We start from the raw sequence: 14,083 nt of genomic DNA, 5'->3' as shown, positions 1-14,083 counted from the left end.
CGCGGATCGGGTTGACTGGAGAAGACCCAGCAGTCATGGTACATATCGGCACCAATGACAAAGTAAGAGGTAGATGGAATTTCCTCTAAAATGATTTCAGGGACTTAGGCCACAAGCTTAAGGCAAGGACCTCCAAGGTAATATTTTCTGAAATATTACCTGTACCACGAGCCACACCAGAGAGGCAGTGGGAGATTAGAGAGGTAAACAAGTGGCTCAGAAACTGGTGTAGGAAGGAGGGGTTTGGGTTCATGGAGAACTGGCCTGATCAGCTTTTATGAGGAGGTGAGCTCCAGACTGGACCAGGGGGAATTGCTGGATGTCGTATATCTGAATTTTTACAAAGCATTTGATACGGTGCAACATAAAAGATTGGTACATAAAATTTAGAAGGATGGGGCTGGGGGAGAATGTGTGTAAGTGGGTAAGTAACTGGCATTATTAATGGTACTTATTCTGATTGGATGACTGTTACTAGTGGGGTACCACAGGGGCCAGTCTTGGGTCCTATTCTATTTAATATATTTATTAATGCTCTTGTAGAAGGGTTGAATAGTAAAGTAGCAATCTTTGCAGATGATATTAAACTCTGTAAAGTGGTCAACACTATAGAGGACAGTGCACTGTTACAAATGGATCTGGATAGATTAGAGGTTTGGCAGATGAGGTTCAACACTGATAAATGTAAGGTAATACACATGGGAAGGAAAAATCCTGCTGCTGCCAAGGCAAATAAAATAATGGGGTGCATCAATAGGGGCATAGATGCCCATGACAAGGAAATAATTCTACTGCTGTACAAATCACTAGTCGGACCACACATAGAATACTGTGTACAGTACTGGGCACCAGTGTACAAGAAAGATATAGTGGAGCTGGAGAGGGTTCAAAGACGGGCAAGCAGAGTAATTTGGGGAATGGGAGGACTACAGTACCCAGAAAGATTAGCAGAATTGGGGTTATTTAGTTTAGAATAAAGAAGGATTAGGGGTGGCCTAATAACTATGTATAAATATATCAGGGGACAGTACAGTGTTCTCTCCCATGATCTATTTATACCCAGGACTGTATCTATAACAAGGGGGCATCCTCTACGTTTAGAGGAAAGAAGGTTTCTACATCAGCACAGATGGGGGTAAGAGCTGTAAGAGCAGTGAGACTATGGAACTCTCTGCCAGAGGAGGTGGTCATGGAGAACTCTGTAAAAGAGTTCAAATGGGTGCTGGATGCATTTTTGGAGAGTAATAACATTGCTGGTTATGTATATTAGATCTATAGGGACAGAATGTTGATCCAGGGATTTATCCAGGGATTTATATTTTGAGTCGGGAAGGAATTTTTACCTCTAGTATGATGTTTTTTGCCTTCCTCTGGATCAACTCAGTAGGGACTCATTAGGGATATAGGTTGAACTTGGTTTTTTCAACTTCATGAACTATGTTACTACTATGTTACTATGTTAGGTTGATTGTACATTTTGTGTCATACTTAATTTGCAATTTTGTATTTATAGATGAAAAAGGACAACTCTACAAAGTCTGTTACATTGGCATATTCAGAAATTTTGCCCTGTTTGTGCATTGAGGTACATTTTGTATAATTCAAGGCTGGTTTGATGCACGTCAGTATTTTGGAAAACTATATTTTGTGTGTTCCTGAAAAAATAATACACACACACACACACACAAAAGTTTAAGGACATCCACAAAGAGTAAAAAAAATGCACTGGTGCAAGCTGGTTAAAGGGGTATTCCAAGCAAAAACATCGTATTCCCTATCGAAAGGATAGGGGATAAGATGTCTGATCGTGGGGGGCCTGCTGCTGGGCCCCCAGTGATTTCCCTGCAGCAGCCCGCATTCTATGCATAGCTGCGTCTGAAGTTTCGGAAACCTCCAGGCTTCCGAGACGGGGATGTGACGTCACGCCACGCCCCCTCCATTAATTTCTATGGGAGGGGGCGTAACGTGGTGTGACGTCATGTCCCCGTCTCGGAAGCCCGGAGGTTTCCGAAACTTCAGACGCAGCTACGCATAGAATGCGGGCTGCTGCAGAGGAGATCACGGGGGGTCCCAGCGGCGGGCCCCCCCTCCATCAGACATCTTATCCCCTATCCTTTCGATAGATGATAAGATGTTTTTGCCCGGAATACCCCTTTAAGGCCTCGATCACAGGCCAGAAAATCCAGCAAATGTTTGCATGTGACAAGTAAAACATCTTCTGATTCTGTGATGGAATAAAAGCTACAAATCTACCTCACTTTCATCACTATACTAGAGCGCTGCAGTGGACTTTTTATTATTATTATTATTATAAATATTGTAAATAAGCAGCTGGTTAAATGATGAATGGGAGGTATATATCACTAAGGTTTCTTGCCTTAGTGACATAAGACTGTAGATCGGGTCCGGGTTTTGTGAATACAGAAAGTTCTGCAGATAAAGTGAGTGTGTTTGGAGTCCTGAACCTGATCTCACAGGTCTGTTGGCACTGACAGAGAACAGCAGCAAAGAGATGCTCTGAAGCAGATCAGCTTGTCTGTAGTATGTTAAAGCGCAACTGTCATGAGATTTTAGCCCTCCAAACTACTACAATGTTGTTACAGATATCCATAACGTGAGTGTAACCATACCTTTATCACTTTCCCCCCTTCTTTTATAACTTATAAAATACATTTATTCAGTGATCAGGCACAGTTGGATAGGCATGGCTTGGGGTTCGCAAAGCCCCGCGACGCCTATCCTCTCCTTTCAGTGCTGGGACCGCTGTGTAGTATGCGCCCCTCCCTTCCTCTAGTACTGCACCTGAGCAGTCAGCGCATAGGCAGCGGGAGCGAGCACTCGCTTTGTCAATGTAGGGCAGTGGCACGTGCATGTCAGGAGGGGCGCATGCGCTGTGTCTTACTACACAGCGATCCCGGCGCTGAAAGGAAAGGATAGGCATGGCGGCGGGGGGGGGCTTTGCAAACCCCAAGCCACGCCTATTGGATTGTGCCTGATCACTGGATAAATGTATTTTATAAGTTATAAAAGAAGGAGGAAAAGCGATAAAGGTATGGTTACACTCACGTTATGGACATCTGTAACAACATTGTAGTAGTCTGGGGGACTAAAAACTCATGACAATTGCGCTTTAAATACTGATACACTGCATTAAAAAAATATAAGACTGACTTTGGTGCTGAACATGGCAAGTTTTGTGTGAGAAACTTAGAAGTTTATGTTTATGTAAAGAACCAGGTGAAGGATGTTAAAGTTTTTATTATACTGCATGCTGCAAGTGGAACTTATTGATGTATGTTAATTATGACAATAAACCCAAAACTTCTTAAAAGGGTACTTTAGTGGAATTTTTTTTTTTTAAATCTACTAGTGCCAAAAAGTTGATCAGATTTGTAAATTAAAGGGGTACTCCGGTGCTTAGACATCTTATCCCCTATCCAAAGGATAGGGGATAAGATGCCTGATTGCGGGAGTCCTGCTGCTGTGGACCCCCGGGATCTTGCACACGGCACCCCGTTTGTAATCAGTCCCCGGAGCGTGTTCGCTCCGGGTCTGATTACCGGCGACCACATGGCCGACGGCGTGTGACGTCACGCCTCCGCCCTCGTGTGACGTCACGCTCCGCCCCTCAATGCAAGCCGGCCATGTGATCGCCGGTAATCAGACTCGGAGTGAACACGCTCTGGGGACTGATTACAAATGGGGTGCCGCGTGCAAGATCCCGGGGATCCTTTGGATAGGGGATAAGATGTCTAAGCACTGGAGTACCCCTTTAATTCTATTAAAAAAATCTTAATCCTTCCAGTACTTATCAGCTCCTGTATGCCACAGAGGAAGTTGTATAGTTATTCTGTCTGACCACAGTGCTCTGCGACCTCTGTCCATGTCAGGAACTGTCCAGAGCAGGAACAAATTCCCATAACAAACCTCTCCTGCTCATGGACAGAGGTGTCAGAAAAGAGCATTGTGGTGAGACAGAAATGAACAACTCAACTTTCTCTGTAGTTGATAAGTATTGGAAGGATTAAGATTTTTAAATAGAAGTAATTTACAAATCCGTTCAACCTTCCCGTACCAGTTGATTAGAATTTTTTTTTTCCCACCAGAGTACCCATTTAACTGTGACACCTGCCTGTTTGGGTCCGTTTATTTGTCGGCAAGACTGGAGGGTCCTGTTCTACCATATATATATATATATATATATATATATATATATATATATATATATATAGTAGTTGGAATAGCCGTATTAGTCCATTGATCAGGATTGAATTTCTAGAGACAAGCCTTACAGAAACTTTTCTCTACAAAATACTGTTAGTCCAGTAAAAAAGGTTTTACTATATACTGATATATATAATGTTTTTGTCATGTGTATATATATATATATATATATATATATATATATATATATATTATACCGTAATTGAATTTATTTTATTCTTCAAGGGATGGCCAGTATTTCCAGATTCACGAAGAACAAGGATTTGTCCATTTAAAAATGGCAAGTATAAATGACTTAAGCTCTAGAAGTAATGATTGACAATGACATGCTTATTCTGCAGATTGTAGCTCCAATAGTTCTGATTTGTCAGGGCTAAACAAATATGCTCAGTTGCTGTTTATCAGTCATAGAATAAAAGGCCTACTATATTACACAATTGCTAAGAAGCAGCTAGCATGTAGCAACATTGTTGTGGAGGGTGTGACACAGGGGTGTACATGGGTGACAGATGGTTGTAGAAGAGTGTACATGGATGACGGGGGCGTAGGAGGTGACAGAGGGGTGTACATGGGTGTAGAAGAGTGTACATGGCTGACAGGGGGCGTAGGGGTGACAGGGGTGTGCATGGGTAACAGAGGGGTGTAGTGGAGTGTACATGGGTGACAGATGGTTGTAGAAGAGTGTATATGGGTGACAGAGGGGCGTATGGGGTGACAGAGGGGTGCACATGGGTGTAGAAGAGTGCACAAGGGTGAGAGGGGGCTTAGGGGGTGACAGAGGGGTGTTGGGGGTGTAGCGGAGTGAACATGGGTGACAGAAGGTTGTAGAAGAGTATACATGGGTGACAGGAGTGTACATGGGTGTAGAATAGTGTATATCAGTGACAGGGGGAATAGGGGGTGACAGAAGGGTATAGAAGAATGTACATGGGTGACAGGGGTCGTAGGGGGTGAAAGAGGGGTGGACAGGAGTAACAAGGTGGTAACAGAGGGGTGGTCAGGGGTGACAAAGGGATAGAGGGTTGAATATTAGGGGTTGGACATTGGTGATAGAGGGGTAGACTGGGGGGTGGTAAGAGGGGTGGTGAACATGGGTGACAGGGGCTGACAAGGTGGACATGGATGACATGAAAGTGGACAAGGGTGAAAGGGGGTAACATAGGGTTGAAAGAGTGGAGCGGGTGCAGTACCTTGATTAAGCTGAGGTGCTTTTCCTCCTGCGGGGGTCAGGAAGCTGGTCTGGGTGCCGGGAAGATGATCAGGGGACCGGGAAGATGATCAGGGGACCGGGAAGATGATCAGGGGGCCGGGAAGATGATCAGGGTGCCGGGAAGCTGGTCGGGGGCCAGCGCACCATCCACATTTGCATTTATGCCCTTCCCGGCCTGCACGTCTATGACTCTCTCACAGCGCCGCAGGGGGTAGGTGGACGCTGTGTGTGCAGTGCGCATGTCCCCGCAATGCGCACGCAGGCTTCCCTTCCCCACTGCACCGCCATGATTTACATGCGCGCAGGCCAGAGCGGGAGATTTAAAAAAAAAAAAATTGTCGACGCCCGCCATCTTTTGCACCAGAGCGTCGCAGGACCCCTTGCAGTGCCTGATGGAGCCCCAGTTGGGAATCACTGTCTTACTGTATGTCAGTTCAAGAGAGAAAATCCAAATTAATTTTGGGCTTTTAAAATTGAGTCAATGCAGAGGAAAGGTCGGATCTGACAGCTGGCCAGAGTGTGGAGCACAATGCTGTTACATGAGTGACTTGCCTTTTTTTCCTTTTTTTAGGGAGAGTTTTTTTTTTTGTCTCTCTAGAAACAATTGTTAGAGAGGCTAAATCACAAAATCCCAGTCCCAATCTATCAAACTCTCCTGCTGTGCCATCTGGCCCACTAGGTAGCAATGCTATCTAATGCCATAAGACCAAGCGTCTTCATCCTTTGACAATTTGTTTTGAGACCTTTGATTGTGTACAACATCTTCTTTTTTTTTTTTTATTCTGCTGGAAGAGACATAGACTTAGCCCTGGTATCTACTAGAATCCCCATGAACTGCTTCACCTGAGATAAATGAAAATGGGATGTCTCCTTGTTGACTATCCTCCTCACAGGTTAGATGTAAGAAGGTATCGTGTATCGATAAGCTGTAAGGCTAGGTTTCCACACAGGTTTTTTTTCTGGCACTTTTTGGAAAACTGACACTGCAGTTTTTGAGCCAAAGTCGGGAGTGTATTCAAAAGAAATGGGAAATATAAAGGAAGAACTTATACTTCTCCTTCCTACTGGATCCATCTTTGACTTTGGGTAAAAAAAACGGCAGTGGCAGTTTTCCAATAAATTGCCAAAAAAAGAAAAAACCTGTGTGGAAACCAAACCTTAGAGTCTATACTGAGCTGGCTTTACCAGACCTTCTTCCAGGTAGGGAAATGTTATAGTACCTGACTCTCTTAGGCCAGTGACATCGCATCAACCACTTTGATAGAAGTATGCTAAATATAAAAAATCCTTAAGGGCAGCAGAGTCATAGAATTTCAGTGAGAGCAACATCTGCCATGGAAATCCTGATTCCAGCGTCCACAAAAACATTGAATCTGCTCAATGTTTTTGTGGATTCAGCTCCATTGATCGAATGTCCGAGCGGTCCTAGCGCCAGCACGTTCTGCCGACACTCCTTTGTCTGTGGAATGTCCGCACGGAACGGAATGCTATTTACTTAAGGGAGATTTCTCTTACAAGAAAAACACACTCTTTTTTTTGAATAATCGATTAGATTTTAATAATCTCATCAATTCATTGTAAAAAAAAACCACTAAAATGAAAAAAAAAAAAAATGATTTCCTTGAAAAATTACGTACAATGGCCATATTAAAATAGTTTCTACGCTGTGATGTGACCAATCTGCAATTGTGGCCTTTTTTTTTTATTTTTTTTATTTATGCCGGGTGCTGTACAGGATCACTAACATTTTATTTAAGTTCAGACAGTTAGCCACGTGGCAATATCAAATATGTAAATTTTTTTTAGTTTTTTTCTGCTTTTCTTGTATACAAAAGCAAAAGGGAGGGATTATTTTAATTGGGGGAGGGGCTTAGTAACATTTTAAAAAAAAACTAGTCTGTACACCCCTACTATACACATTGGTGTATGTGCAGACTCCGTAGTATCTGTATACTGACTCCGTATTGTTTGTTTGGTTTGGTATATATTTTCTTTATGTTAATACCATTGACCGTACAGGATATATATATATATATATATATATATATATATATATATATATAAAATGTTATATTTTAATAGTTGGGACAATTACGCACGTTTACATGTTTTTTGTATGGAAAATGGGAAAAGGGGGGGGGGAGTGATGTGAATTTTTAATATGGAAGGGATTAAAGGGGTACTCCACTGGAAAACATCTCCTTTTAAATCAACTGGAGCCAGAAAGTTAAACAGATTTGTAAATGACTTAAAAAATGTTTAATCCTTTCATTACGTTATTTACATTATATATATACTACAACTCTTTTTTAATTTCCTTTCTGTCTGACAACATGGTCTCTGCTGACACCTCTGTCCATGTCAGGAATTGTCCAGAGCAAGAGAGGTTTGCTTTGGTGATTTGCTCCTACTCTTACACAGAGGTGTCAGCAGAGAGCATGTTGTCAGACAGAAAGGAAATTCAAAAAGAAAAGAACTTCCTGTGTATATAGCAGCTAATAAGTACTGAAAGGGTTGGGATTTTTTAATAGAAGCAATTTACAAATCTGTTTAACTTTCTGGCACCAGTTGATTTAAAAGAAAATGTTTTCCAGTGGAGTACCCCCTTAATGTGTGTTTTTTGAACTTTTATTAAACTTTTTTTTTTTTTTTTTTTACACTTTATTAGTCCCTTAAGAGGAATCATTAGATTCATCATACAGATCAATGCAGTTCTTTTGAACTCCATTGATCTGTGTGATCTGTGCTCATATCATTGAGCCTGCTTTAGGCAGTCTCAATCAAATACAGATCCATGGCAGCCATGGAAGGAGAGGTGAGCCATCCAGCTACCTCCACAGTGGATCGCCTCCCCCTGCGATTGCGCTGCAGGGGAATATCTACCCCACTAGACCACCAGGGATGGTTAAAAGATCCCTTTAGATGCCGCTGTCAACTTTGACAGAGGCGATCTAAAGGGCTAATAGGTGGCTGCCGTGATCGCCGCATGCCGGGCTATTAGTGGTGGTCCCCAGCTACAGGAATCAGCTGGGGGCTGCTGGGTATGGAGTGGGCTCAAGTCAGGAGCCTGCTCCATATACCCTGAGCGCTGCTGGGTTGTCTGGACAGCTCTACTAGCCCGAAGCAGGACTATATGTCGGCAAAATTCACCTGCCCGGTGCCCGGAACTGCATGTCTGGGTGCCAATTAGTGATTGGTGAGCAGCGGGTCAGTGGAGGGTGGGACTCAAAGTCAGGGCTCGTCACTAGGGACTTCACTTACAGAGGCTGCGGTGGTGCGGGATTTGCAGGATTCACAGACATAGCATAGTGCCTGAATAGCCTCGCTCACGCCCGCAGCAGCCTCATGATCGCCGGCATCCGCATGTTTTCTTTTCAATGAATCGGCCGATTAAGCGATAACGGGATTTGTCAACAATGAATCCCGTTATCAAATATTATCAATAAAATCGATTAATCGTTGCAGCCCTACACTCTTCAAAGGGAGAGTAACTCAACTCCAGAAAAAAAAAATATTTGGCATGTATTGTATGGAGCATGTATTTTTTTGCTTGTTAAACAGATATCACATAAAACAGACAACTTGTTAGATATCTCAGGGTATCTTTCAAGTATCCCTCTGGAGGAGTAGGCCCTGAGATTCTTCAGCAAGAGTAAGATACAGTCTTTGCTTGAGCTAAGGCAGATATATAATTTCTGCATAAGGCATCATCAATTCTGTTATCAACAGGGTTGCCAAATCTGACCCAACCTTACTGGGTACAATAGTATGCTTAAAAAAGCTTAGAACCTCAAATTTTCCCCCATCTGCACTCAATACACCATTACAGAATTTTAAACCAGAATTTTAGTCATTTATGCAAATTGATTAAAAAGGTAAAACTAAAGTTTTTCATAGCCATAAGTATTCAGATCCTTTGCTATGACAATTGATCTTTAGCTCTAGAGAACTCATATTTCTCTGGATCATCTCTGAGATGTTTCTAAACCTTGAATGGAGTCACCTGTGGTAAGAACCATGACTCGGAAAGACACAGCCCTGTCTATATAAGGTCTCACAGCTGACAATGCATAGTAAAGCAAAAACCAAACCAAGAGGAGGGAAGAACCATCTGTAGAGCTCAGAGACAGGATTGTGTGGAGGCACAGATCTGGAGAAAGGTAGACAAAAATTCACTGCACTGTAAGTTCAGAGAGAGAGAGCACAGTGGCCTGTATAATTTTAAAAAACATAGAATGTATTGGCAGATAAGAACCATTTGACCTATCTAGTCTGCCCAATATCCTGAATACTATGAATAGTCCCTGGCCCTATCATAGCCTTATGCCTGTACTATGTATGCTTAAAGTCCTTCACTGTATTTGCAGCTACTGCTTCTGCAGGAAGGCTATTCCATGTATCCAAAACACTAAAGTATATTATTTTCTAAAATGTCATTTTTTAAATGTTGTCCCCTTAATTTAAAATGATGTCCTCTTGTGGTAGTTTTTCTTCTTTTAAACATCCTTTCCTCCTTTACCGTGTTTATTTCCTATATGTATTTTAAATATAGCTACTGGAATCACTATATGGCTCTGGTTAGCTCATTTTTACCCTGTATCCGGTTTTGTGACCGGGCTGAAAACAATAGCATACCGCGGATTTCAGTCTGGCTACAAAACCGGTTTCAGGGCAAAAATGAGTCACGCGGAGTGACTTCAGTCTGCGCATTTAAATGAATGAGATTTGGCACCTGCTTGGATAAGGGAGCACCCGGTTTTGAAATTTCCCTGCTCGATCCAGCAGCCAGATCTCGCAAATGTGTGAATGCACCCTTAAAAATCTTTGTGTCATCAGCAAAATGACATACCTTACCAGAAATTTCACTTATAAAATATTTAAACAGAATATCTTACTATTAAGATATCACTAATAAAGTTATTACTAATAAAATTAATTATCACTAATTAAGTTTGCCGTTTACAAAGTTATTTCATATTGAGAGAGCTCACAAGATCCCTATGAAAAAGCCCTTACCAGGACTTGCACCAAGGACTTTTTTGGTTAAATTACTATGCTCCCAGGATAGAGAAAATTTATTAAAAGTGTCAAGAGAAAAGGGAGCAATATTATATGGTAACTCTAAAGTGTTTATATATCCGGACTTTTCAAGGGACACCCAGTGCAGACGAATGGCCTTTAATGCTGTTAAGAAGAGACTGCTGCGGGCATGCAATTTTCGCTTTTATTCCCAGCTGGAGGAGAGGGGGATATAAAACATCAGAAGGATATGTAGATATGTTAAGGATAGTCAGGGGGAGGGTCTAGGAGGGAGGGGTAAAGTGTAGTTTAGAGATTCGTGTGGATGGCACGGGTCAGAAGGTGGGAGGATGGGCGGAAGGGGGGGGGGTAAGGGGAGAGGGAGGGGGAGGGGGGAAGGAAGGGAGGGAAGGGAGCCAGCTAGGTTTCAGTTTAAGCTCAGAATCATACGTAGCAAAGGAAAAGGGTAGTAGGACAATGGATAATAAAATTCTAGTGTGGAATATAAGAGGTATAAAAAATAAGAACAAAAGGGTTGTTATGTTTGATAGAATTAATACATATCTCCCTGCAATTGTCTGTCTCTTAGAGACGCATTTGACTGGGGATTTGTTATTCTTGGTGGCCAGAGCATGGGGAAAAGAATTTTTGCACTCTACGTTTTCCTCCGACTATTCGTTGGGAGTGTCAGTGTTAATACATTAGGCGATGGATATACAAATAATACACTCCCTGGTGGACCAAAGAGGAAGATACATCTTCCTTTATGTTAACTGGGAAGGTCGGCTGGTTATCCTAGCATTTGTATATACTCCCCCTCCATTTGCTGTGCATGCGTTGCAAGCATTAATAGAGTTTCAGAGGAATAAAGAACATAAAGAGCTATTGGTGTTAGGAGATTTGAATTGTGTTATGAAAAAGGATTTGGACTGGCAGGGGAGAGATCTAGTTAGTGGAAAATCCCTGTTATATAAATGGTGCCAGGAGGTAGGGTGGGAAGATGTGGGAGGACACTTTATCCACACAAGAGGATTTTTTCATGTTTTAATGCCACTCACAAAACTGCCTCTAGGATTGACTATGTTTTGGTCAATGCTGAGACACTAGCAGTAATAAAGAAAATTTGGTATGAACCTAGAGGTATCTCTGACCACGCGCTGTAGGTATGTCATATGGCTAAAGGGAAAAAGGCGAGAGAGGCAGTTAGAAGTATGTATATAAACCCTCACTGGAAAAAGGTAGATAAGGTAATGGAAGGGATAATAAAAAGGCAAATTAAAGAGTTCTGGGAAATAAATAAAGGGTCTCACTGTATGGGATACTTTAAAAGCATAAGGGTTACGAATAAGGAATATAGCTAGGTTTAAGAAAAAATGCAAGGAGAAAGAAAAAGTGAGGATAGACAATATAAAAATAGCTGAAAACATATATGGTAAGAATCCTAATAAGGATAATTGGGAGCAGTAGAATCAGGAACAAGGAAAATACCAGAAGTTACTGTTGGAAAAGGCGCAACACGCCAGCTTCTTTAGGAAGCAGAAAGATTATACAGAAACAGGAAAACCTAACAAAGTATTTATGGGGATTATCAACTAAAAGGCTAGAAATAGGATAACAGTATTAAAAAATAAAAATGGGATGGAAGTTAGAGAGCAAGAGGATATAAATAGAATAGGATTTATCAGGATTTATATATGAAGGAAAGTAAGAAGATAGAGGGGGAGACTAGGGATTTCTTGGATAGGATTAGATTACCTAGATTAAATGAGGAGGAGAAAAAGGTAATGGAGGAAAATATCACCCTAGAGGAAGTAGAGACCAGTTTGAAATCGTTTACTAATAGAACTGCACCAGGATCAGATGGATTAACATTTGATATATACAAAAAGTTTAGAGACTCCCTTTTAGTATGCCTCTTGGAGGTAATGAATGAATCCTTAGAAAGAGGGGAATTGTCCCCCTCTATGGCTGAGGCCATAATAATCCTAATACCAAAAAAGGGGAAGGAGAATCAGATAATGGAAGCATTCAGGCCAATCTCACTCTTAAACGCTGACCAGGAAATATTTGCCAAGATATGGGCTAGACGACTGCAACAGGTAATTACTAAATTAATTGGTAAGGAACAGAAGACATTTGTCCCGGGCAGAAATATATACGAAGACATCCGGCGGACGTTTTTGAATGTGCAGTCGCCTAGTAATGGGGACCCCTGCTCCATTCTGCCTCTGGATGCGCATAAAGCTTTTGACAGGGTGGAGTAGGGTTTTCTATTCGGTGTAATAGAACGTATGAACTTAGGCAGAATATTTCTACAGGGGGTGAAAACATTATATCATAGTCCTAAGGCCAGGATCAACATTAATAATGAAATATCACAGGGAGCTATAATGCTGCAGAGAGGTACGTGGCAGAGTTGCCCCGTCTCCCCTTCTCTTTTCTATTTTTATCGAACCATTGGCACAAATCATAAGGGACACTGATGACATCAAGGGATTTGGCATCAATGGGATAAATTAAAAAATACTTTTATATGCAAATGATGTAGTCTTTTTTTTTATTTCGCATCCAAATAGAATATACAAAAAATCATGGAAATCATAAAGGAATTTGGGTTATATTCAGGTTTTCAAATTAATTGGAATTAATGTTGGAGGGGGAGAGGTGAGGAATCCCAGAAGAGATACATGTGCTGCAGGAACATGAGTCGCTGGTTTACTTAGGAATGAAGGTCTCAAGAAAAATAGAGGAGTTTGCGCAATTAAATGTTAGGCCATTAATAGAGAAGTTAAAGAATAAAATACAAATCTGGAAGAAATTACCGATAAATATGACAGAAAGAATTATGTTGGTAAAGATGATTATATTCCCAATGATATTACAGGTAATAAGGGCAGCACCAATATGGTTGGGGGCACAACACTTTAAAAGTACACAGGCAGAGACAAACAATCTAATATGGGGTAAAGGGATTTGCATGAAACAGGAGTTCCTGGCCCCCTCATTGGAAAATGGGGGACTGGGAATTCCAAATATGCATTTTTATTATATATAGCGGCACAAATTGAATACATGGTTAATCGAGGATGACTCTATTAAACTGTTTTTGAATAAATGGGGAAGTAAGGGTGGCACTACGCTGGAATTAATTGAGAGTGGCAGATGCTGTCATAAAGAGATGAGTAGGATGCCTGTGTGTAAAATGTTAAATAAAGTACGGAAATGCACAAGACGATTAATTGGGATAAAAGGGAGCTTAAAGTACATGATGGTATGGGAGAATGGCTATTTGCTGTAATTGGCCAAACTTAGAGTATGTTGATTGGGAAAAAAGGGAATTAGGAGAGTGAACAATTTAAGAGTAGACAATATCATAGTAGAATGGAATACACTGATCAGTGAAGTGAATCTGAGACAGAACCAGCCCTTTCTGTATAATTTGGTAAGGCGTGCCTATGAGAAAGATAAAAGGAACCCAAATGGGGAATTAGTAAACATGAGTTTATGGATTATGTATTTAGTATCCCTTCAGCAACAAAAAAGGTACTGGGCAAGCTTAATCGGGGACTGGTCAAAGCCTCCTTGGTAAGGAGAAAACCTAAAAGCAGAAAGAAATGGTCTGAGGAGGTG

General features: G+C 41.5%; 1 protein-coding gene across 1 annotated transcript in view; it reads left to right on the top strand.

Moving 5' to 3' along the window:
- Positions 1 to 14,083, top strand: part of IL17REL (interleukin 17 receptor E like) — a 111,297-nt gene that overhangs the window by 84,500 nt on the left and 12,714 nt on the right. The window contains exons 8-9 of the mRNA XM_056573736.1: positions 1,514 to 1,585; positions 4,450 to 4,504. Coding sequence (XP_056429711.1) covers positions 1,514 to 1,585; positions 4,450 to 4,504 — 127 coding nt within the window. The remainder of the gene's footprint in view (positions 1 to 1,513; positions 1,586 to 4,449; positions 4,505 to 14,083) is intronic.

Source organism: Hyla sarda, chromosome 4 (assembly GCF_029499605.1).
Source record: "Hyla sarda isolate aHylSar1 chromosome 4, aHylSar1.hap1, whole genome shotgun sequence".
NCBI lineage: Eukaryota > Metazoa > Chordata > Amphibia > Anura > Hylidae > Hyla > Hyla sarda.
The sequence above is the reverse complement of the archived record's forward strand: the minus strand, read 5'-3'. Positions and strand labels throughout refer to the sequence as shown.